At 44.8% G+C, this 22,149-nt stretch overlaps 1 protein-coding gene across 2 annotated transcripts in view; it reads right to left on the reverse strand.

The window, feature by feature from the left end:
- LOC137305369 (BAR/IMD domain-containing adapter protein 2-like 2) overlaps positions 1-21,748 on the reverse strand; it is a 51,676-nt gene extending 29,928 nt beyond the window's left edge. For both annotated transcript variants that reach the window (XM_067974207.1, XM_067974206.1), the window contains exons 1-3: positions 21,570-21,748; positions 11,982-12,057; positions 3,449-3,535 (exon numbers count right to left, since the gene is read on the reverse strand). In XM_067974207.1, coding sequence (XP_067830308.1) covers positions 3,449-3,535; positions 11,982-12,057; positions 21,570-21,620 — 214 coding nt within the window. In that variant the 5' untranslated portion in view covers positions 21,621-21,748. The remainder of the gene's footprint in view (positions 1-3,448; positions 3,536-11,981; positions 12,058-21,569) is intronic.
- Positions 21,749-22,149: the final 401 nt, after the last annotated feature.

The following is a 22,149-nucleotide window of genomic DNA, read 5'->3' on the forward strand; positions in this document are numbered from 1 at the left end:
ATCACCCCCATCGAGTCTGTTCCGCCTTTCAATTAGATCATGGCTGATGCGTATCTTAACACCATCTACCCGCCATGATTCTGTAACCCTTAATACTTCTCATGGTTGCATTTCTCACTGAAAGGTGGGTTTTTACACACTGCCTATTATGGTCTGGTGAACCTGCAGTACAGCCGCTGTCAGGCCATCTGGAATCACTTGGCCGTTTGAGTGACGTCAGGCTGATTCATGCCTGAAACCGGCAAATGCAGCCATCAGTATTTGGACATTTCCCATTCCACCACACCAGTCAAGGAGTAAGCCCCTCTCGGCCTGCAACAGCCACGCCAGATAGAAGAGTGAAAGGAGAGACACGATTTAAAACATAGGTTTTCAATCTGGGGCTCCAGCAGATGACCTCACAGGTCAGGGAGGTCATCAGTGTTTGAACCCATCGTGGTATCATTAGGGAGCTCCAGTCCAGAAAGTGCTTTATTTAGTTTCAAAGTGGGGCGGGCGGACTGAATGGGATAGTGGGCTAGCAACAGAGGTGTCCAAATCATTTTTTGTCGGCATGAACCTCAAAGGTTTGTACCATAGACCTTCGAAGGGCCACATGTAAAGTTCAAACCCATGTTCCCATTAATTTCCATATTTTGCAGGTTGCTGGTACGAACTGATTTAGGATTTATCCACCAAACCTCCAGGCCCATGAAATTTAAACAGGACAAACCACAAGGTTTACAAGGATAATACCAGAACTGAGGGGTTATACCTATCAGGAAAGACTGAACAGGCTGGAGCTCTTTTCTCTAGAGAAGTGAGGTTGAGGGGTGACCTAATAGAGGGCTTTAAAATTATGAAGGGGTTTGATAGGGTAGACGTAGAGAAGATGTTTCCACTTGTGGGGGGAGTCCAAAACTAGGGGCCATCAATATAAGATAGTCACTAATAAATCCAACAAAGATTACAGGAGAAAATTCTTTACCCAGAGTGTGGTTAGAATGTGGAACTCACTACCACAAGGGGTAGTTGAGGTAAATGGCATAGATGGCCTTTAAGGGGAAGCTAGATAAGTATATGAGGGAGAAAGGACTAGAAGGATATACAGATAGGGTGAGATGAAGTAGGGTCGGAGAAGGGGCTTGTGGAGCATAAAACCAACACAAACCAGTTGGGCCGAATGGCCTGTTTCTGTGCTGTAAATTCTATGTAAAACCAGAAAGTAAGAAATATAAATACCAATAGGACTAAGTCGCGTGGGCTTCAAGGGCTCAGGGTTCGTAGTTTAGACACTTCTGGGTCAGCACGGAGTCCTTTTACTTCTGGGACCTGGACTTAAATCCAGCCCAGACTAATGGGAATGAAGACTCCTCTGCCTGCTGGTTGTAAGAGTCCTATGTGAAATGGCATTGTACAGTCTCGACCCAGTTCCCAAAGGGCTTCAAACAAGAACGGTACCAACAGTCAAACTCGCTTAGGCCGCAGGATGGCTGGTGGGGAAAAGCAAAAATATCATTTTGGCGCAGTTAAGGGGTGTTCTCAAGGTTGCAGCAGAGCAGAGAGAGCTTTACTCTACATCCAACCTGAGCTGTACCTGACCTGAGAGGAGTAAGATACAGACAAGAAAGGGATTCCATCTCACAGCGACTAATATCCCTCAAGAAGATGCTGCCAGAGTCTCAGTAAGGAAAGATGTAGTTGAGACACTGGATGGGTTAATAATTGATAGATGAGGTACTAGAAAGGCTAGCTGTACTTAAAGTAGGTATGTCACCCGGTCCGGATGGGATGCATCCTAGGTTGCTGAGGGAAGTAAGGGTGGAAATTGCAGAGATCCTGGCCATAATCTTCCAAACATCCGTAGGTACGGGGTGGTGCCAGAGGACTGGAGAATTGCAAATGTTATAGGATAAACCCAGCTACTATAGGCCGGTCTGTTTAACCTCAGTGGCGGGAAACTTTTAGAATCGATAATCCGGGACAGAATTAACAGTCACTTGGACGAGTGTGGATTGATTAGGGAAAGCCAGCACGGATTTGTCAAAGGCAAATCGTGTTTAACTAATTTGAAGGAATTTTTTGATGAGGTAACAGGGAGGGTCGATGGGAGCAATGCGGTTGATGTGGTGTATATGGACTTTCAAAAGGCGTTTGATAAAGTGCCGCATAATAGGCTTGTCATCAAGATTGAAACACTTGGAATAAAATGGGGCAGTAGCAGCATGGATACAAAATTGGCTAAGCAACAGGAAGCAGAGAGTAGTGGTGAACGGTTGTTTTTCAAACTGGAGGGAGGTGTACAGTGGTGTTCCCCAGGGGTCAGTGCTGGGACCACTGCTTTTCTTGATATATATTAATGACTTGGACTTGGGTGTACAGGGTACAATTTCCAAATCTGCAGCTGACACAAAACTTGGAAGTGTAGTGAACAGTGAGGAGGATAGTGATAGACTTCAAGAGGATATCAACAGGCTGGTGGAATGGGCGGACACATGACAGATGAAATTTAACGCAGAAAAATGTGAAATGATACATTTCGGTAGGAAGAATGAGGAGAGGCAATATAAACTAGAAGGCACAATTCTAAAAGGGGTACAGGAACAGAGAGATCTGGGCACAAATCGTTGAAGTTGCAGGGCAGGTTGAGAAAGCGGTTAAAAAAGCATACGGGATCCTGGGCTTTATAAATAGAGGCATAGAGTGCAAAAGCAAAGAAGTCATGATGAACCTTTATAAAACACTGGCTCGGCCACAACTGGAGTATTGTGTCCAGTTCTGGGCACCGCACTTTAGGAAAGATGTGAAGGCCTTAGAGAGGGTGCAGAAGAGATTTACTAGAATGACTACAGGGATGAGGGACTTTAGTTTTGTGGATAGGCGGGAGAAGCTGGGGTTGTTCACCTTGGAACAGAGAAGTTTGAGAGGAGATTTGATAGAGGTGTTCAAAATCATGAAGGGTCTAGACAGAACAGATAGAGAGAAATTGTTCCCATTGGCGGAAGGGTCAAGAACTAGAGGACATAGATTTAAGGTGATTGGCAAAAGAACCATAGGTGACATGAGGAGAAACCTTTTTATGCAGTGAGTGGTTAGGATTTGGAATGCACTGCCTGTGAGGGTGGTGGAGGCAGATTCAACCATGGCCTTCAAAAGGGAACTGGATAAGTACTTGAAAGGAAAAAATTTGCAGGACTATGGGACTAGGGCGGGGGAGTGGGATTTGCTGGAATGCCCTTGCATTGAGCCAGCACAGGCTCAATGGGCCGAATGGCCTCCTTCCGTGCTGTAACCTTTCTATGATTCTTTCTATGAAATTGAAGAGCACTTGGGAAAAAACACAAATGTTTCATTATGACAGGAGTTTCGCTGTATGAGCAGATTCATCCCACGAATGAGGAAGTCCTCTTACCTCACGGGAGACCAAGAAACCAGAGAAGCCCTGTTTCTCAGGGTAGCGGACTCTTACCCAGTATCTGCGACGTGGAAGTCTGCAACGCTTGCTCGCCAAATTTCCCAACCGCAATAAAATAGACGTTGGCTGCCGTGGCAAACACTGGAAAAGTTGGGAAGACAAAAAAAAAATTAAAATAGGGGCTCAATAAAAGTGGAACGAGCGACCGCGCATGTCAGGGAATGCGAGACCACCATCCACGGGTGTTCAACCGTGGTCAGAAAATAACGGGTAGTGTGCCGCAATTTCCCGGTTGGCACATCGAACGTGGAAAGTCAGCCCGATTGCAACGTAGGAAAAGCAAGCAATGTGCGCACAGCGTTCTCTATCGTACTGTCTCACTTCTGTTGAGGGAGGGGTTTCCATGCAGCACACAATTTTTGCTAGCCAAGGGTATTGAGGGCTATGGAGTCAAGGCGGGTGGATGGAGTTAGGATACAGATTGGCCAGGATCTCATTGAATGGCGGAACAGGCTCGAGGGGCTGAATGGCCTACTCCTGTTCCTATGTTCCCCGTTTAGGTTCATCCTCAGATGCTGGACTCCACATGCCTGCCTGCGTTAAAAAGGAGATCTGACTGTAGAGGTGGCACAGGTAAGTCGAACTACTTCCCTGCGCTTATCTTGTGTTACAAAGGGCACCACATCCGACTCCTAATCTTGTGCGACCAGAATGCTGGTTGATTCCTGGCAGGTCAGGCTGTTTACGCTCGAGGAGTGGAGCAATGCCAGGAGATTCACACATCTGCTGTCAGCCGCACTACTTTAGTGCAACCAGGTGTCTGCAAACTGATCTTCTGAGCATCAGAATCATGGGCGTTTGGTGGGCACTGGTGCATTAATGTGTAATGCAATAAACAACAACAACTTGCATTTATATAGCGCCTTTAATATAGTAAAACGTCCCAAGACGCTTCACAGCAGCGATTATCAAATGAAATTTGGCACTGAGCCACATACGGAGATATCGGAACAGGTGACCAAAAGCTTGGCCAAAGAAATAGGTTTTAAGGAGCGTCTTAAAGGAGGAGAGAGAGAGGCGGAGAGGTTTAGGGAGGGAATTCCAGAGCTTAGGGCCTAGGCGGCTGAAGGCACGGCCGCCAATGGTGGAGCGATTAAAATCGGGAATGCTCAAGAATTGGAGCAGCGCAGAGATCTCAGAGGGTTGTAGGGCTGGAGGAGGTTACAGAGATCGGGAGAGGGCGAGACCACGAGGGATTGAAAACAAGGATGAGAATTTTAAAATCGAGGCGTTCCCGGACCGGGAGCCAATGTAGGTCAGCGAGCACAGGGGTGAAGGGGAACGGGACTTGGTGCGAGTTAGGATATGGGCAGTAGAGTTTTGGATGAGCTCAAGTTTAAGCTTCAATCCAGGGGACCTCTCCCCCCCTCACGGACTCACAAGGGGTAATTTCCACTTTTACCGCCCGAGGGCTAATCTAAAGGAGCAGATTGCCCACCTGCTGTGGAACCCACCCAATTTTCATCCCGTTGATTTCAACGGAACGATGAGGTGGGTTTTATGATCCACCAGGTTAACGCCTGCCCGATTTTAGCATTGCCAGGTGTCAGCCTTGGCTTAGTGGGTAGCATTCTCGACTCTGAGCCCGAAGGTTGTGGGTTCAAGTCCCACTCCAGAAACCTAAGCCTAAAATCTAGGCTGAAACTCCACTGCAACACTGAGGGAGTGCTGCACTGTCGGAGGTGCCGTCTTTCAGATGAGACGTTAAACCAAGGCCCCGCCTGCCCCTCTCAGGTGGATGTAAAAGATCCCATGGCATTATTTCGAAGAAGAGCAGGGGAGTTCTCTCCGGTGTCCTGGCCAATATTTATCCATCAACCAACATCACTAAAAAAACAGATTATCTGGTCATTCTCTCACGGCTGTTTGTGGGAGCTTGCCGTGTGCAAATTGGCTGCCGCATTACAACAGTGAATGTGCTTTGGGATATCCTGATGTGGTGAAAGGTGCTATATAAATGCAAGTCTTTCCTTTTTCTTTCATTGTCACTGTGTGGAGGCACCAAGTGAAGGAAAGGTGTTTCACCTGGTCCTGGGGTTTTTTTTTCCCTGGATCATTCTCACCTGCCTCTAGGGGGCAAGTTTAAGCTCTATCAGCTGAAGTCTGAGAGCAGACCATTCAACTAGACCATGGGACCCGCATAGCCTGTAAACTTGAGCTCATCCAAAACTCTGCTGCCCGTATCCTAATTCACACCAAGTCCCGCTCACCCATCACCCCTGGCTCCTGGTTCGGCAACAAATCAATTTTAAAATTCTCATCTGTGTGTTCAAACCCCTCCATGGCCTCGCTCCCTCCCTACCTCTGTAACCTCCTCCAGCCCTACAACCTTCCGAGATCTCTGCGCTCCCCCAATTCTTGTCTCTTGCACGTCCCCGATTTTCTTCGCTCCACCATTGGCGGCCGTGCCTTCAGCTGCCTAGGCCCTGAGCTCTGGAATTCCCTCCCTAAACCTCTCCGCCGCTCTCTCCTCCTTAAAGCCTACCTCTTTGGTCACCTATGCTAATATCTCTTTATATGGCTCGGTGTCAAATTTTGTTTGATAATCGCTCCTGTGAAGCGCCTTGGGATGTTTTACTGTGTTAAAGGCACTATATAAATGCTGTTGTAGCCCACACAAGAAAATAGAAAAAAATTAGACGCTAAACATCCTCATAAAACCCATTGCAGGGACATGGATTTATCACAGTGTGTACACTTGGCCAATTAAGAACTCAGGAGCAGACAGCTACTAAGTGACTACAGCCAGCCTGCCTTATTCAAGCTGTAGTCAGTAAGCTACAATAAGTCAGCATTTGCCATGACTCATCACTTTAACAAGGGAGTCACACGCACTTGAGCGTTACATTACAAGAAAATCTGACATTCAGACAAAATATCCCTAATTCCACATCACCATCATTCTCCCCAAAGCCCATTATAAATAAGTGTGAAGGAAGGATTAACATAGGGTTGCCAAACCTCCAGGATTGTCTTGGAATCTCCAGGACACAGCTGCGAGCAACATCCAGGAGACAAATAATATCATTAAAATCAATGGTGTGTTTTTTTTCATTCTCTTTGAACATTTTTGTTTATTAATTATAATAATATTGGATATGGGAAACAAAGCCATTTGACTGACAGTCACGAATCATCCAATCGGGTAACGAAGAGTCTGTTCGCTTCCTAATTGGATGGGAAGGAGGTGCACCACAATGATGGACGTGTCAGGCAGCCAATGGCAGGTGTGTAGGGGCGGGGTCATTGGAGGCATGAGGTCATGTGATGAAACCTCCTGGAATATGTCCAACCAGAGCTGGCAAGCCTGCATTAACATCCTCCAGGACTCTGCATTCTTTTAAAGACTATGGGCATAGTATATTATAACATTCTAACTTATTCTTCACTTACCAATTTACAAACTAGCTGATAGGGTGCTTACGCACACAAAACACATGCACCGTGAGAAAATATACTGTCTAGTGTGGAACTGAGCCATACAAGCCAAGAAGGTTCAGGTTCAATGCGTAGTCTGAGCTGATTAAATTGATCTCAACCAGGGCAATGATAGAGGTGCCTCAGTTTCACTGAGTCAGAGAGATGCGGGGCAAATCTGAGTGAATCCAGAATGATACCGGGGCAAAAAGGGTTGAATTATAAGGACAGGTTAGGCTTGCATTCCCTCGAGTATAGAAGATTAAGGGGTGATCCAATTGAGATGTTTAAGATGATTTGATAGGGTAGATAGAGAGGAACCACAATCTGGTGGGGGGTGACCACAACAAAGGAGGCATAACCTTAAAATTAGAGCTAGGCCGTTCAGGGGTGATGTCAGGAAACACTTCTTCACACAAAGGGCAGTGGAAATCTGGAACTCTCCTCCAACTGGGGGGTCAATTGAAAATTTCAAAACTGAGATTGATAGATTTTTGTTAAGTAAGGGTACGAAGGGATAGGGAACCAAGGCAGGAAAATGGAGCTAAGATACAGATCAGCCTTGATCTAATTCAATGGCAGAACAGGCTCAAGGGACTGAATGGCCAACTCCTGTGCCCACTTCTGATCACTGGGCCTATTGGAAAGCACATGTGTGGACATCAGGTTAGAGCAGAGATGTCCCTCCAGAATCAAACAGCTAGCACTCGAAAAAAATGACCCAGACGGCAGGACAAGTAGATAAGGCTGGTAAAGAAGCATATGGAATCCTTGGCTTTATAAATAGAGGCATAGAGTACAAAAGTAAGGATGTTATGCTAAACCTTTATAAATCACTGGTTAGGCCTCAGCTGGAGTATTGTGTCCAATTGTGGGCCCCACACTTTAGGAAGTGTGGGGCCCACAATTGGAGAGGGTGCAGAGGAGATTTACCACAATGGTACCAGGGATGAGGGACTTCAGTTATGTGGAGAGACTGGAGAAGCTGGGATTGTTCTCCCTCAAGCACAGAAGGTCAAAGGGAGATTTAATAGAGGTGTTCAAAATTATGAGGGCTTTTGATGGAGTAAATAAGGAGAATCTGTTTCCACTGGCAAGAGGGTCGGTAACCAGAGCACACACAGATTTAAGATAATTGGCAAAAGACCTAAAGGGGGAAATGCGGAGTTGTTTTACACAGCAAGTTGTTATAATCTAAAATGCACTGCCTGAAAGGGCGGTGGAAGCAGATTCAATAGTAACTTTCAAAAGGGAATTGGATAAATTCTTGAAAACTAAAAATCTGCAGGGCTATGAGGAAAAAGCGGGGGAGTGGGGCTAATTGAATAGCTCTTTCAAAGAGCCAGCACAGGCATGATGGGCCGAATGGCCTCCTTCTGTGGTGTGAGACCCTATAATTCTATGAAAGGTGTTGGATTATTATAAAAGCCCAACTGGCTCACTAATATCCTTCAGGGAGGGGAAGCTGTCAGCTCGACCTGGTATGGCCTACATGTGACTCCCTGGTGGTGGACTCCCAACATTCTTTAAAGTGGCCTAGCAATCCATCCAGTTGTAACACATTTGCTAAAGGAAGAAAGCCCACAAGGCAACCAGGGATGGGCGATACATGCAGCGTTGCCAGCATCGGCCACATCCCAAGAACAGAACAAAATCAACCAGCCTTCCAATGTCCATTAACTAACGTCATTTGGGTGGGGTATCAGAAAGCACCTGGTTCCCAGGATACTCTACCCCGGCAAGCGTCACCATCTTCAGGAATGCAAACGAGCAAGAGAACAAAGAGATTAAAATCAAAATCAGCCCTCTGCTCCGTACAGACACACTGTACTAGACAGAAGCCAACAAACACGTCGGGCAAATATGGCCATTGGCACCAAAGCAGCAGAAAAGGGGCAGTAAAGAACGCACAGTACAATAGTGATACACATCAGAGCTGGCAAGACAATATAAGTAAAAATAAACCCATTATACACAACATTCTTTGTTCAGTGTCCAGCAGCAGTTTTTATTGCCTGGAGCCCTGACATTGCCGAATTGAACAGATGTTCTTGACTAGTATTTTGATAAGCAATTCTTGTTTGTGTTTGTGAGGTCTCGGTGCCCTTGTGGAATGAGGCCCAAGTACAATTTCAGCTACCTACCAATCTTCGAGCCATGTAACTTCAAGAACTCCCTCAGTGCCCAGACACAGATTTGAAGAATGGCCATTTTAGTGAAGTACCAGAGGGTGCCCAATTGTTCTCTCACACACACCCTCACTCTCTCTCTCTCTCAAATTAAATAAGAGGGGCTTGACAAGTCTGCAGCATCAACACGAGCGCGTGCAAGATCATTTATTTCCAAACCAATCTCCTGACTCATCAGTCACCAATTTTCCCCCCTTCCCACCTGACGGTATTGATTCTTTGCTTCCATGGGCAATAGGTGCTCTCCAATTCCTTGGTCCAAGTCACCATTATTTATGTATAAGCCTTGACACTAAATGTTGTTAGGCCAGTCTACAATGGGGAAATTTCAGCCCAGCCCAACTCTGTCCTTGCCTGACATCTATACACTGGGGAAGCTGGATAGCGATCAGGAGAACCCTGGCTGATTCTCCCCTCCCTAACCCAGGGACACCAAGGCCAATTGTACAGCTCTACTGCTGCCCAGGCTGAGATCAGCTGATTCAGTACAGACTGGGGACTGAATCTGAGGCCTTCCTGGTCTATAAGGCTCAACTACTCACTGGATAAACTTAGAGTCTTCAGCATAAATATTAATATTTTGTGGTTGAGTTACAAGGAGGAGTTGTGACTCCATGACTCTTTCCCCCATCATGTCCCTGGAAGGGTACCAGAACGTCTACTAAATTACAAAATCAGTTTTGCCATCATCAGAGCTGTCAGAGAGCATTTCCCTTTAAACAGAGCAAGACAGATGTCTCCCCTTCTTGTTGCTGAGGTTGAGAGACTTACAAACTAAATATGTAGGAGGAAAGCCATTTGGCCCATCTCAGCTTGTATATCAAAACAAACCAAGATGGTATCCAATTATTTCTCAAATGAGTCAACGGTTTCTATCTCCACAAGTCCAAGTATTGATCACTCTGTGTGAAGAACCCCCTGACCTAAATTTCCCTTTAATTAATTTGAACCCATGCCCCTTTGTCCTACTCTCACAATTTAGTTTGAAGCCATATTCCATACTATTTACTATCTTATAAACCTTCATAAAATCGCCTAAGTCACCTCCATTCAAGGCTGAAAAATCTAAATTCCTGGAGCCTTTGATGTGACAAATTAGCCTCCTGGCCCTTCCCTGAACTGCCTCCAAGGCTTGACTATCACCCTTGTGACGACATGACGAGAAAAGGATGCAGTACTCAAAACTGGGTCTGATTACAGTACTATACAGTTTAAGTGTGACTTCCTCTGATTTGAACTCTACTGTTTTGGCTATATAGTTCAGCATTCGAATGGTTTTTTTGATGGCTGCTCCAGCGTGGCTGAGAACATTGAGTGACGAGTGTACTAAGACCCCTAGATCGCTTTGAATTTCATGCTTAGCTATTTCAACACCATTCATGGAGTCACCCATTGTTTTTCCCCATGTGCAGTATTTTACACTGGCCTCTGAGGTTGAGCATCTTCCCCACCAGTTCCACGGCACAACATGTCATGATAGAGTATGAACATTTATTAATGTTAAGTGTCATGGTTTGTGCAGACCAGTAACTGGTGGAATTGGTCAAAGTCCAAACCCATCAGATCAACATCCTAATTTAACATGGGCAAAACTAATAAAACAAAAGGACAGCTCCTATGAACTAAATTCAATGCTCAGTCATTTTCTTTTTTTAGCAACAATGATCAGATTTAATGATACAGTGCCCATTGGTCATGGAAACACACGCCAGTGGGCACCATGTGGTCATCTTCCACAGTGGCCCAGGCGTATGCCACAGCGCTAAACACGGGCAAGCCACTGCAGAGGCCCTCCACAGCAATCTTACGCATTCGTGACCCCTGTATAACAGATCTCACCAGTTCCACCACTAGGTCTTCTGACATGCTCACCTCAGCACTGGGCAACATAGATTAGGTGTCAGCCATGGCTCAGTGGGTAGCGCTCTCACCTGAGTCAGATGGCTGTGGGTTCAAGTCCTACTTGAGCACAAAATCTAGGCCCCCCCCTTCCCTGCCATCCAGGGTGGCGACCCCCACTTCCCCGCCATCCAGGGTGGCGACCAGCCCTTCCCCACCCCACAGGCCAAGGACCAGGATTTCCAATGTGGCCATCATTAGGGACCTGGACATCACACTTGACTCCCTCCAGTGCAGTACTGAGGGAGTGCTGCATTGTCGGAGGTGCCGTCCTTCGGATAGAAAGTTAAACCGAGGTCCTGTCTGCCTTCTCAGGTGGACATAAAAGATCCCAAGGCACTATTTCGAAGAGAAGGGGAATTCTCCCAAGTTTCCTGGCCAATATTTATCCCCCAACCAACATCACCGAAACAGGTTATCACATTGCTGTTTGTGGGACCTTGCTGTGCGCAAATTGGCTGCCACGTTTCCTACATTACAACAGTGACTACACTTCAAAAGTATTTAATTGGCTGTCAAGCGCTTTGGGATGTCCTGAGCTTGGGAAAGGCGCTATGTAAATGCAAGTTCTTTCTTTCTTCTTTCTAAACATGGTTGGGGAGAAATGTAGCCATAAGTTCAGAGGCAGCCCCCTCACATTGTGGATTAGGATGGTGTAACCTAGTCTCATCCTGGCTGCAGAATGGACATGGGGCCAAGACATGGGTGAAGTGGTTCAGATAATGATTGGATGCCATTGCACCATACAGCACTTTCCAGCCAAAGTCCCCAGTGGTACTGGAACAAATCTTCAGTCAATGTGAATGTTCAAAATCATTGATATAGAGATATAGAGAGTCCCTTAACAATCAATTGGGCGACTGGTTGGATCCAGGTTAGGCAGTCTGCGAGCTGGAGCTTGAAGTCATTTTAAACCTTAGTAACTCTTTTCTGTTATCATTCAATCTTGGATTTCAACAAACCCTAAAACAAAGTTAATAAATGAACTAAACATCACAGAAACCCTCCAGTTCAACTCTTACTTCTGAAAGTTCTCACAAAGTTGCTCCCTAGTGACACCAGCTTCTGCAGTCCAGGATTGAATTGTTCCATTATATTCTGCAATCAAACACAAACAGTTATACAACCAAACACCGCAGGCAATTACAATGACAAATACATCTTGCTTGGATCAAGGTCTGGCCAGATCACCCTGTTTACTGAGTATTTTATTCAATACAATAAAAGAAAATACTATTACTCATATAATAACAGACATTGGAAATTATTGTGTTGTTCCTGGCCAATCAGGAATGACCTCATGGTACAAAAGTCATACTTTATGTATACGGATACTTTGCATTTATATCGCACCATTTTTGTCATTCAAAGAGCTTTGCACAATTACTTTCGTTTGGAAGTGCAGTGACTGTTATTATGTAGGCAGCGCTGAAACAGCGTCCAAATAAAACCTTCCTAATCAATGACGGAAGGAAGAAAAAGCAAAAAAAAAAATCAGAATTCCGCATCTGAAGACTTTTTAGCAATTTAGAAGAATGATGCAAGATTTTTTTGAGGGAACTTAATGGTTGGGAGCCTACTTTTAGTCCCTCATCTATTATGGGGACTTGACCAACTCCTTACAGTTCTGTAGAGACTTTGGGACACCATCCCTCAGGCTGCACAGAACACAATGGGCCAAATCTTGCTGGAATGGGCGGAACAGGCTCGAGGGGCTGAATGGACTACTCCTGTTCCTATGTATTTCATCCCTTGAACTTGCTGGACGACTTGCGCGTTAATAACGGCATGAGTCGTTAACAGGTCATTATTTTTCCAGGAAGGCTTGGCCCAATGAATAACTGATACAAATGGAAGATTGGGAGTCATCAGGATAGTTTGCTCCATGGGTCCAGCTGCCATCCCACAGCCATACAAGAGTGACGTCCAAATAGTTTATGAAAACTCAAAATGAATTTACAGTTTTAACACCCACTCAGCACCATCTCTAATTTTATAACATACACTGCAACCTCAATAAAATGAAAATAAAGGAGAGACAACTAATTAACTGAAGACTCAAGAAGGGCCATGTCACCATAGCAAAATAACAAAGTCTCAAACTCATGAGACTAAAATTGTTCTGCAATATTAAAGCAGAATTATAAGGAAATTCAGAGCATGTCCGAATATTTTATTTTTGAAACTCCCCAATTTTCTCCCTTCCCCATCTTCTGCTAAAGGTCCCTTACTGGGTCACGATTCCAGGGGCAGCAGTCACTCTCCAACACCAGTGGTCACCTCACGCGTAGAGATTTAATTAATATTACTTGACTATCGTCATGCTTATTTTCTCTGGAGTTTAGGAGAATGAGAGCCAATCTCATTGAAACATATAGGATTCTGAGAGGGTTTGACAGGGTAGATGCTGAGAGGCTGTTTCCCCTGGCTGAAGAGTCTAGAACTAGGGGGCATAGTCTCGGGATAAGGGGGTCAGCCATTTAGAACTGAGATAAGGTAGAATTTCTTCACTCAGAGGGTTGTGAATCTTTGGAATTCTCTACCCCAGAGGGCTGTGGATGCTGAGTCATTGAGTATATTCAAGGCTGAGATCGATAGATTTTTGGACTCTAAGGGAATCAAGGGATATGGGGATCGGGCGGGAAAGTGGAGTTAAGGTCGAAGATCAGCCATGATCTGATTGAATGGCGGAGCAGGCTCAAGGGGCCGTATGACCTACTCCTGCTCCTATTTCTCATGTTCTTATGTTCTTATAGCTAGATTATCCTCTATGGGCTGTGCGTGGCAGGTGACAGATACCTTTGCTTTTCCTCCTCCAGGCCATTCTCCTGGCCCAGGGACTCCAAGCGTAGGTCTGCCCTCTGGCTGGGCGATGTGCTTAAACATCAAGGAGGAAATCAGAGCATAGCTGCAGGCCCATGAGGCCTTTGGATCTTCGAGCGTGGAGAAACCAGGCAATTTCCAGCAGGAATCGCCAGATGGAAATCAAGATAAGACCCCCTGGCTTATTTCATTCTTTCTAGCCCACGATTGCCAAGGATAAAACTGTTGGCATCCTTACTGCCCCACCACAGAGATCATCTAGCACAGGCCAGGAATCGAATTTGGGACTGCCCTGGTCTTTATGGCTCAGTACCGCCATCAGGGCAAGCCTGCAGTATTGACAGGTCACTTTAAGAGCAGCAGAATAGTTACAGCACTTTGGACACTTTGTGGTTAACACCAGCAGAGTGGAGCCCTTACAACTTTCCAATAGATCAGTCCAAAATGGTTTAATGAGCTAAGAATACAACCCGTACACTGGCCGGGCTTACTGTTATTAATAAATAATGAACTGTTAAACTGATAGGTTTAGGATCAATTAACTGATTAATAGAACTTGATATTTTTCTCTCTTGTTTTCCACAATGTAAGGAAAGGTGTTTTATATATTTTATCTGGCTTTAAAAAGAAACAGCCAGCAAACGTAGACAAAATTTGAAAATATCTTCGAAGGTTCTATCGGGTCAGGTTCCAATATGTAGAGGTGGAATGATAGTTGAGAGGCGGTAACAGTAATTCAAACAAGAAGTCTGGTGCGTGTCATTAACCGTCATTGCAAGAACAGTTGTCGTCTGGATCCCAAGACTGAATTACTGCCTCCAACTCCCTCACAGAAACTTTCCTATTGTAACATGAAGTAGAGTGGGAGGAGCATAAAAAATACTGCCATAGACCAGTTGGGCCGAATGGCCTGTTTCTGTGCTGTACATTCTATGCATCAGTTGGAAGGACAGTCCCCACAACCTACACCGTCTGCACTCATCACGGGCAGCCGCACATATCGGGCAAGCCATTTGTCATCACCACAGGAGTCAATCACAAAGGCGATGCTTAAAACTTATTGACCGTGACGACTATTTTGTGCAGTTCAGTACTTACCGATTTAAAGCTCCGCTGATTCCAGGCAAACTCAGGACTTCAAGCAGCTGTTTGCACCGTTAACGAGGACGGGAGGTACTACTTCCTCAATGTATTTTTTTATGGACTACAGAAGCCAATTTCTACTGCTGGGAAATGGGACACTTTTCCACTTTGGGCAGCCGGTGTTCTTCCGGACCTCCCAAGTCGGGAATCACAGATGTATCGCAGGAAGTTCCCTTCCCCATTCGACCCATAAAAATGTGCCCCCCACCCCCCACGGGCCTTTTGGTGTTCATGGTAAGATTAGATTAAGGGTTTGTTTACTTGTCGCCAATAACCAGAAAGCTACCAGAGGTAACAATGTATGTAAATTTGGGTTTCTCCAATGCCACCGACCGCTGGCTGCCACCAGCAAGATGAACAGATGTCTGGATCCATCCATGAACGAGCAGATCTCTCAGAACATCCATTGCTTGCTTCTACAGATCGTTCCCCAACATCTGCAAAGTCTTAACCAGTTTCACAAAGTTGCAAATAAGATGTTGCACTAACTGCGAGATTCGGTGCATGTGACATTTTCATACTATGTTCACTTGAACTGTAAAAAGCCCCATCAGTACAATTGGTTTAAAAGATTGCCATTCCATGAGTTGTGCCTGCAAAGAGTATGTTGTCTTTTATAACACGAGGGTGACGTACTCGTGGTATTATTCTGCTGCTAATGTGGAACTGTGTTCCTTGAAGGACACAAAGTATAATTGCTGTTAAGTAAACAGAGCTTCGGGTCAGTTAGAGTTTAATTGTTTTATGGTCAAGGACCTACGTAGATTGGAATGTGCTTTTCAATTACAGGCTGCAGGTCAGAAGCACCCAATCGCCTAGCTTTCTTTTTTTAAAAAAATTTGTTTTGCACCAGTAACAAAGTGTCGCATCTGGAGTGTGATGAACAAGATTTATACCCAAGCACCACTTTAATATCACCACAAAAATCTTACACTTACCCAGTGATCAAAACCTTTATATGGGACTAAAACAGTCACAAATTGTCCACAACCCCAACACATATAATGAAGTATGAGGGAGGAAAACATGGAAAAATCTGGATTACTAGACTGGATTAGAGACTTCCCTTCCCATTGAAGTTCAAACTAGTAGAAAGTAAAATAAAAAAGACAGGTATCATCATAATTAAACAAGACCATGAATCAAAACAGATTTCAAACACAATGGTGATGAATAATAGTGATGAATAGTGACACTAAGCACTGACATGGCAGACTTGTTAAATTAATACTTTGTATCGGTTTTCACAGCGGAGAAAGAGGACAAAATGCAAGTGGTAACCTAAAAATAAGTTACGGGGAAGAACTTATTGGATTTTATAGAAGTTTTTTTTAAAATATTAATGGAGAAAATAATGGGACTTAAGATAGCAAAGCTCCAGGAGTTGGTGGTTTCCACTTTAGGGTATTAAAAGAAACAGGTGGGAAAATTGCAGATGTGTTAGTCATAATTTTCCAAAGCTCTCTAGATTCAGGAATTGTGCTTTTGGATTAGAAAATTGCAAATATTTCTCCACTATTTAAGAAGAAAGGAAGGAGGGAGAAACCACAAAACTGCAGGCCTGTCGGTTTAATGTCAATTGTGGGCAACTTACAGGAATCTATCATCGGGGACAGAGTGACTGAGCACTTGAACAAGTATGAGCTGATCAAAGAGAAATCAGGGAGCACATTTTCACACAAAGGGTAGTGAAAATCTGACATTTTCTCCCTCCAAAACGGCTGTGGATGCTGGGGAAATTGGAATTTTCAAGACTGAGAGCGACAGGTTTTTATTAGATAAGGGTATCAAGGGTTGTGAATGAAAGGCAGGTAAAATGGAGTTGAGGAACTGATCATCCATGATCTAATTGAATTCTGGGACAGCCTCGAGGGGCTGAATGGCCTACTCCTGTCCTTATGTATGTGCTAGCATCAAGCAAGGTTGTTTGCTGCCGGTACACACTCAAGAAATTTATGCTGACCCTCCATACAAAACAGCCACTCCTTATCTGATTTATTACCAGATCAAACAATCTGGCCTACATTCATTCATGCAGACAGCATGTCTCTGTTCTCAGCTCGAGGTCTCAAGAGAAAAAAAACCACTGCTTTTTCAGAAAAATGATTCATCTGTTCCCTATTGTGTGGAATAAATGACGAAATACATGACATAGCAAAGACGGTCTGTTACATTTCTTTCTTATCCTGTCCAATCTTAAAGGGGTCCTTTCAAAATCATAGTTATGGATCGATATCTTACCATTCCATAGCATGGGTCGGGCCTATTGTACCTTACTGAGTTTAGGATCGGTGAATAATCCTTTCCAACTAATACTACCACCTTCAATTCACTGACTTTCACCAGGGGCTGTTAGTGTAAAGGCCCCAAAATTTCACTTTCTTGTTCGACAGAATTGATGCAAGCAAATTGTTGCTTTGGCCAAGGGGTTTATACACCAGGGACGCAAGTTAAAAATCAGGATGTTAGGAAACAAAGAAATACTTGCATTTATATAGCGCCTTTCACAACCTCATGACATGCCAACAGCACTTTGCAACCAATGAAGTACTTTTGAAGTGCAGTCACTGTTGTAATGTAGGAAACATGGCAGCCGATTTGCGCACAGCAAGATCCCACAAACAGCAATGAGATAATGATCAGATAATCTGTTTTAGTGATATTGGTTGAGGGATAAATATTGACCAGGACACCTGGGAGAAACTTCCCTGCTCTTCTTCGAAATAGCGCCATGGGATCTTTTACGCCCACCTGAGGGGGCAGACGGGGCCTCGGTTTAAGGTCTCATCCGAAAGACGGCACTTCCGACAGTGCAGCACTCCCTCAGTACTGCACTGAGATGTCGGCCTGGACTTTGTGCTCAAGTCCGTGGAGTGGGACTTGAACCCACAACCTCCTGATAAGAGTGCTACCGACTGAGCCACGGTTGACAGGAAGGGAAGGCAGTTAGAACATTTTCACCCAAAAAGTAGCAGAGTTATGGAATACCTTGCCAGTGAAGGCCATTGAACTGAAAATGAGTTCAAGGGGCAATTAGACTCCTTTGAGAGAAGAGATTAAGGGATATGGTGATAATGCTGTTCAGAGGAGCTTTTATTTATGTTAAGAGAGAGAGAAGCAGGCTTATTGGGTTTAATGGTATTTTCTGGTTCCTAACAATTCTTAGCCTTTGTAGAATACATTTTTATTTAACAAATGGGCTGTAAGTTTATAAATGGAGGATACACCCTACCAAACGGAGAAATTTGCAGGGGTATGGGGAAAGAGCAGGGGAGTGGGACTAATTGGATAGCTCTTTCAAAGAGCCGGCACAGGCACGATGGGCTGAACGGCCTCCTTCTTTGCTGTGTGATACTACGACACAATGCATTGTACTCACGAGCCAAGCCCAATTCTAGTGGCCCTATCCCACTGCTTTGGTGAAATCAGCCCACTCAGCACAGACTGTGGTTCGAGCACAGTTCCATACTGGACTCTGCACTTACTATCTGAGCTATCGGAGGAGCTCATTGCTTAGGTTTTGTTGAACGTTAAAGCATTTGAAGCAGTTCCATTTGAACTGTCCCTTTGTCTGCATAACTCCTTGCTTCTACTTACTCAGACAGGGCCAGACATCTGCCCAATTCTGACCCCCAGTTGCTCATGAACTATGGCTCAGTGGGTAGCCTACGAGTCAGAAGTTGAAGTTGAACACAAAATCTAGGCTGACACTGAGGGAGTGCTGCACTGCCGGAGGTGTCGTCTTTCGGATGAGACGTTAACCCATTTGCCCTCTCAGGTGGTCACAAAAGATCTCATGGCATTATTTCAAAGAAAAACAGGGGAGTTCTCCCAGGTATTTATCCCTCAAGCAACATCACTAAAAGATTGTCTGATCATTACCACATTGCTGTTTGTGGGATCTTGCTGTGCTCCAATTGGCTGTCACGTTTCCTGCATTACAAGAGTGACTACACTTCGAAAGTACTTCATTGGCTGTAAAGTGTTTTGGGAGGTCCTGAGGTCGTGAAAGGCGCTATATAAATGCAAGTCTTTCTTTCTTTATGCTGAATGGTTCCTGGCAACAATTACTAAGGAACGGGTAATGCCAGCTGGTGCAGCACAATGCACCTCATCGATTCTGGGGAGGAGGGAGGGAAGGGGAGGAAGGAAGGAAAGACGTGCATTTATATAGCGCCTTCCACGACCTCAGGACCATCTCAAAGCGCTTTACAGCCAATTTCTTTCTTGAAGTGTACTCACAGGTAAGAATTACAAATGCCTCCTGTAAAAGGTCCAGCGTTACTCAAACTACCCATTTAAATTCACCTTCTGAGGCTGGGATCTATGCATGCTATTAAAAAGGGCCTTTTTTAAAGCAGTCTCAACTCCACAGTGAACAGTGCTACGTGACAGCTTTACTTAGCGTGTGCAATGATTAATGGCCACATTGCCAGTCACGTCTGGTCTTACAAAAGTAGTAAAACTCCTAAACTAGGTAACTATGAAAAAATTTATTGAACTGAGAACTTCCAGGGACACAGCAAAGTCTATAGAACAATGCAACTCTCCTCCACTGTGACACTGTAAAAAGTTCAAGAATAATCACTCCTTAAATAAGTATTAACCCAAACCCATACAAAATAAATATTTTTCCCCCTTTTTCTATTCTATTTGTTCTCAGGATGTGGGCGATGCTAGCAAGGCCACATTTATTGGCAATGCCTAGTTGCCCTGAGAAGGTGATGGTGGGCCTTCCAATGGTGATTGTTTTTACAATTTGAGTGGCTTGCTAGGCCACTTCAGAGGGCATTAGAAGTCAACAACGTGTTGACCAGACTGGGTAGATGACAGGTTCTTTTCCCTGAAAGACACGAATGACCCAGTTGGGTTCTGACAAGATTCTTTCTGTTGTCATCCCACAAGTTACCAGATTTATTCAATGGCCAGATTTGAACTCATGGCCTCTGGGTTACTAGTCCAAGACCATAGGCCACTACACTACCGTACCCATTTAGCCATTCTGTGCTGGAAGCCCTCTAACTACTTCACTAAGTGGCAATTCACAGCTGAGGTCTGGACAGTGACTGTTGGGTAGACTACATGAATGTGGGAACATGGGGCATCTCAGCTGAGTCAGGTTGTGGCCTCCCCAGACATCCACAAACACCCATTTGCCATTGGGGGACAAGGGACGGTGATCAGGAGTGGCAACTCTGGTTGAATTTACCTCTGCCAAATCCCGGCGTGTTGAGGCCATTGTAGCGACGCAGATCAACACAGCCCAGGAATTGAACACGGTACCTGTTGGCCTGTATAGCTCAAGGAAGCCCAATTTATATCTAAACTTCAAAATCGATGCTGCCCCTAAGGGTGACTGCACCTCTGACTCTATCCAACCCAATATCCAAACACTACAAAAAAAACCTGCAAGTACAGAGCAGGTTGGTCAGAATCTGTAAAGAGAAAAGCTCGATTAACATTCTAAGCATAGACTTTTGGCCAGAATTCCGAGGAACAGCCTCCACCTGTAGCTAATAGCTTTACAGAAGCTGCACTTTCCATTTTTATTTCCGATTTGCAATTTGCGATTTTCCCCTCTGATTCAACGGATAGGTATGGGATGTGTGTTGGGACTCCCACCCTTCTATCCAAACATCACAAGAACTAAATCCCCTCCGCCCCAAAAAAACCCAGATAACTGCAATAATATGTGGCCCAGAATTTGCCGGAGTGAGGCACCTCGCAGCACGCCCCGTTTATTAGATTTTATTTCTCACCCTTCAGCTGGAACTTTTTTTTTGGCGTCGCAAATTGCTGGAACTGCGAGCTGGTGTCAAGGGGCATCAGGGAGTTTGGTGAACAATGGATCCAACAGTCTATCTCCTACACCGATTAGATTTAAGGATAGGCTGTGGCATTGCAGGAATATAAATCTTATCATTAAAAAGATCCTTACGGCGTTAAGAACCAGCCCTGACGTTCTGCCGCGAGCTTAGTTCGTATTTACGGTGCAAATGCTGCAATTTCTTGAAACTCCCGGGGAGGTCGAGGGCGAGCGGCCGTTTTCGTAACGGGGGAGTGGGGCGCAAATCGTCCGCAGCTCACGGCATATCTCTTCCTCACCACAAATTGATGGGTTATTGACACACTAATGACAGCGAGCACTGTTAAACGCATCGTTATTCTGCCAGCAAATTCTGGGCCCGAGTTTCACATTTCTTCAGATCACACAACAATTTGCATTTATATAGCACCTTTAACATAGTAAAATGTCCCTAAGCGCTTCACGGGAGCGTAATCAGGCAAAATTTGACACGGAGCCACATAAAGGGATATTAGGACAGGTGACCAAAAGCTTGGTAGAAGAGGTAGGTTTTAAAGGAGCGACTTTCGAGAGGTGGTAAAGTTCACAACGTTAACTTTCAAGAAAATAAACAGCAACAAAATGGTTCTAAATGTTAACCACTGGGGGGGAAAAATCTCTGTGACAATGATTGCAGTTCATTGAATGGAGATCACAAAACACCAAAGGTGTCTCCAAAACAAAAATTGCACCTTCTTAGGGAAACAATATTAAACTGGCGACCATCCAGCTTTGGATTTCTTGCAGCACTTCCTACAGATATAGATGGAGAGATAGTTTCTCAGCACACTGGCCTCACCTGGTAGGTGTTCAGGGTCGATTGATATTCCTGATCCGCTAAGCGAGCCATGGTCGAGATGACTGCGAACAGTTTTTTTTTTGGAAGCTTGTGGAGGGGAGGAAAGTTTTTGAAATGAACTTTTCTTCCCACTGTCAATAAATTATCTTGGTTTAAGGGCTGAGGGAGATCCGACTGACATCTGCGGCTACGATCCAGATGAAAGGCGGATCATTTTGTTAATTATTCATCGGCCGGTGATAAACATGATCCTTGCTCCCTTTCCCCAAGGCGAGTCCAGAGCACTTGCTTATTTATTTATTTCTCTCTCTCTCCCCGACAGGAACTTCGGCTTCTTTCCAACGAAGGCTGCTAAAGAGCGATTTTTATTTTTAAAAAAGGATCTGAATAGTTCAACAACTTTTCTTTCCTTATTTTTCTCCCCCCCCCCACGGACCAACAAAAGTGCAAACGCACCGAGAGCAGAGGTGGATGGAATGAGATGGTCAGAATGTGTTGACAGCTGTTGTCACCAAAACCGTCCCACCTGGTCAGATCCTCATCAATCCACACACACCGTGTGAGAGCGGCGGGCCCCGTG

Source organism: Heptranchias perlo, chromosome 40 (assembly GCF_035084215.1).
Source record: "Heptranchias perlo isolate sHepPer1 chromosome 40, sHepPer1.hap1, whole genome shotgun sequence".
Lineage (NCBI taxonomy): Eukaryota > Metazoa > Chordata > Chondrichthyes > Hexanchiformes > Hexanchidae > Heptranchias > Heptranchias perlo.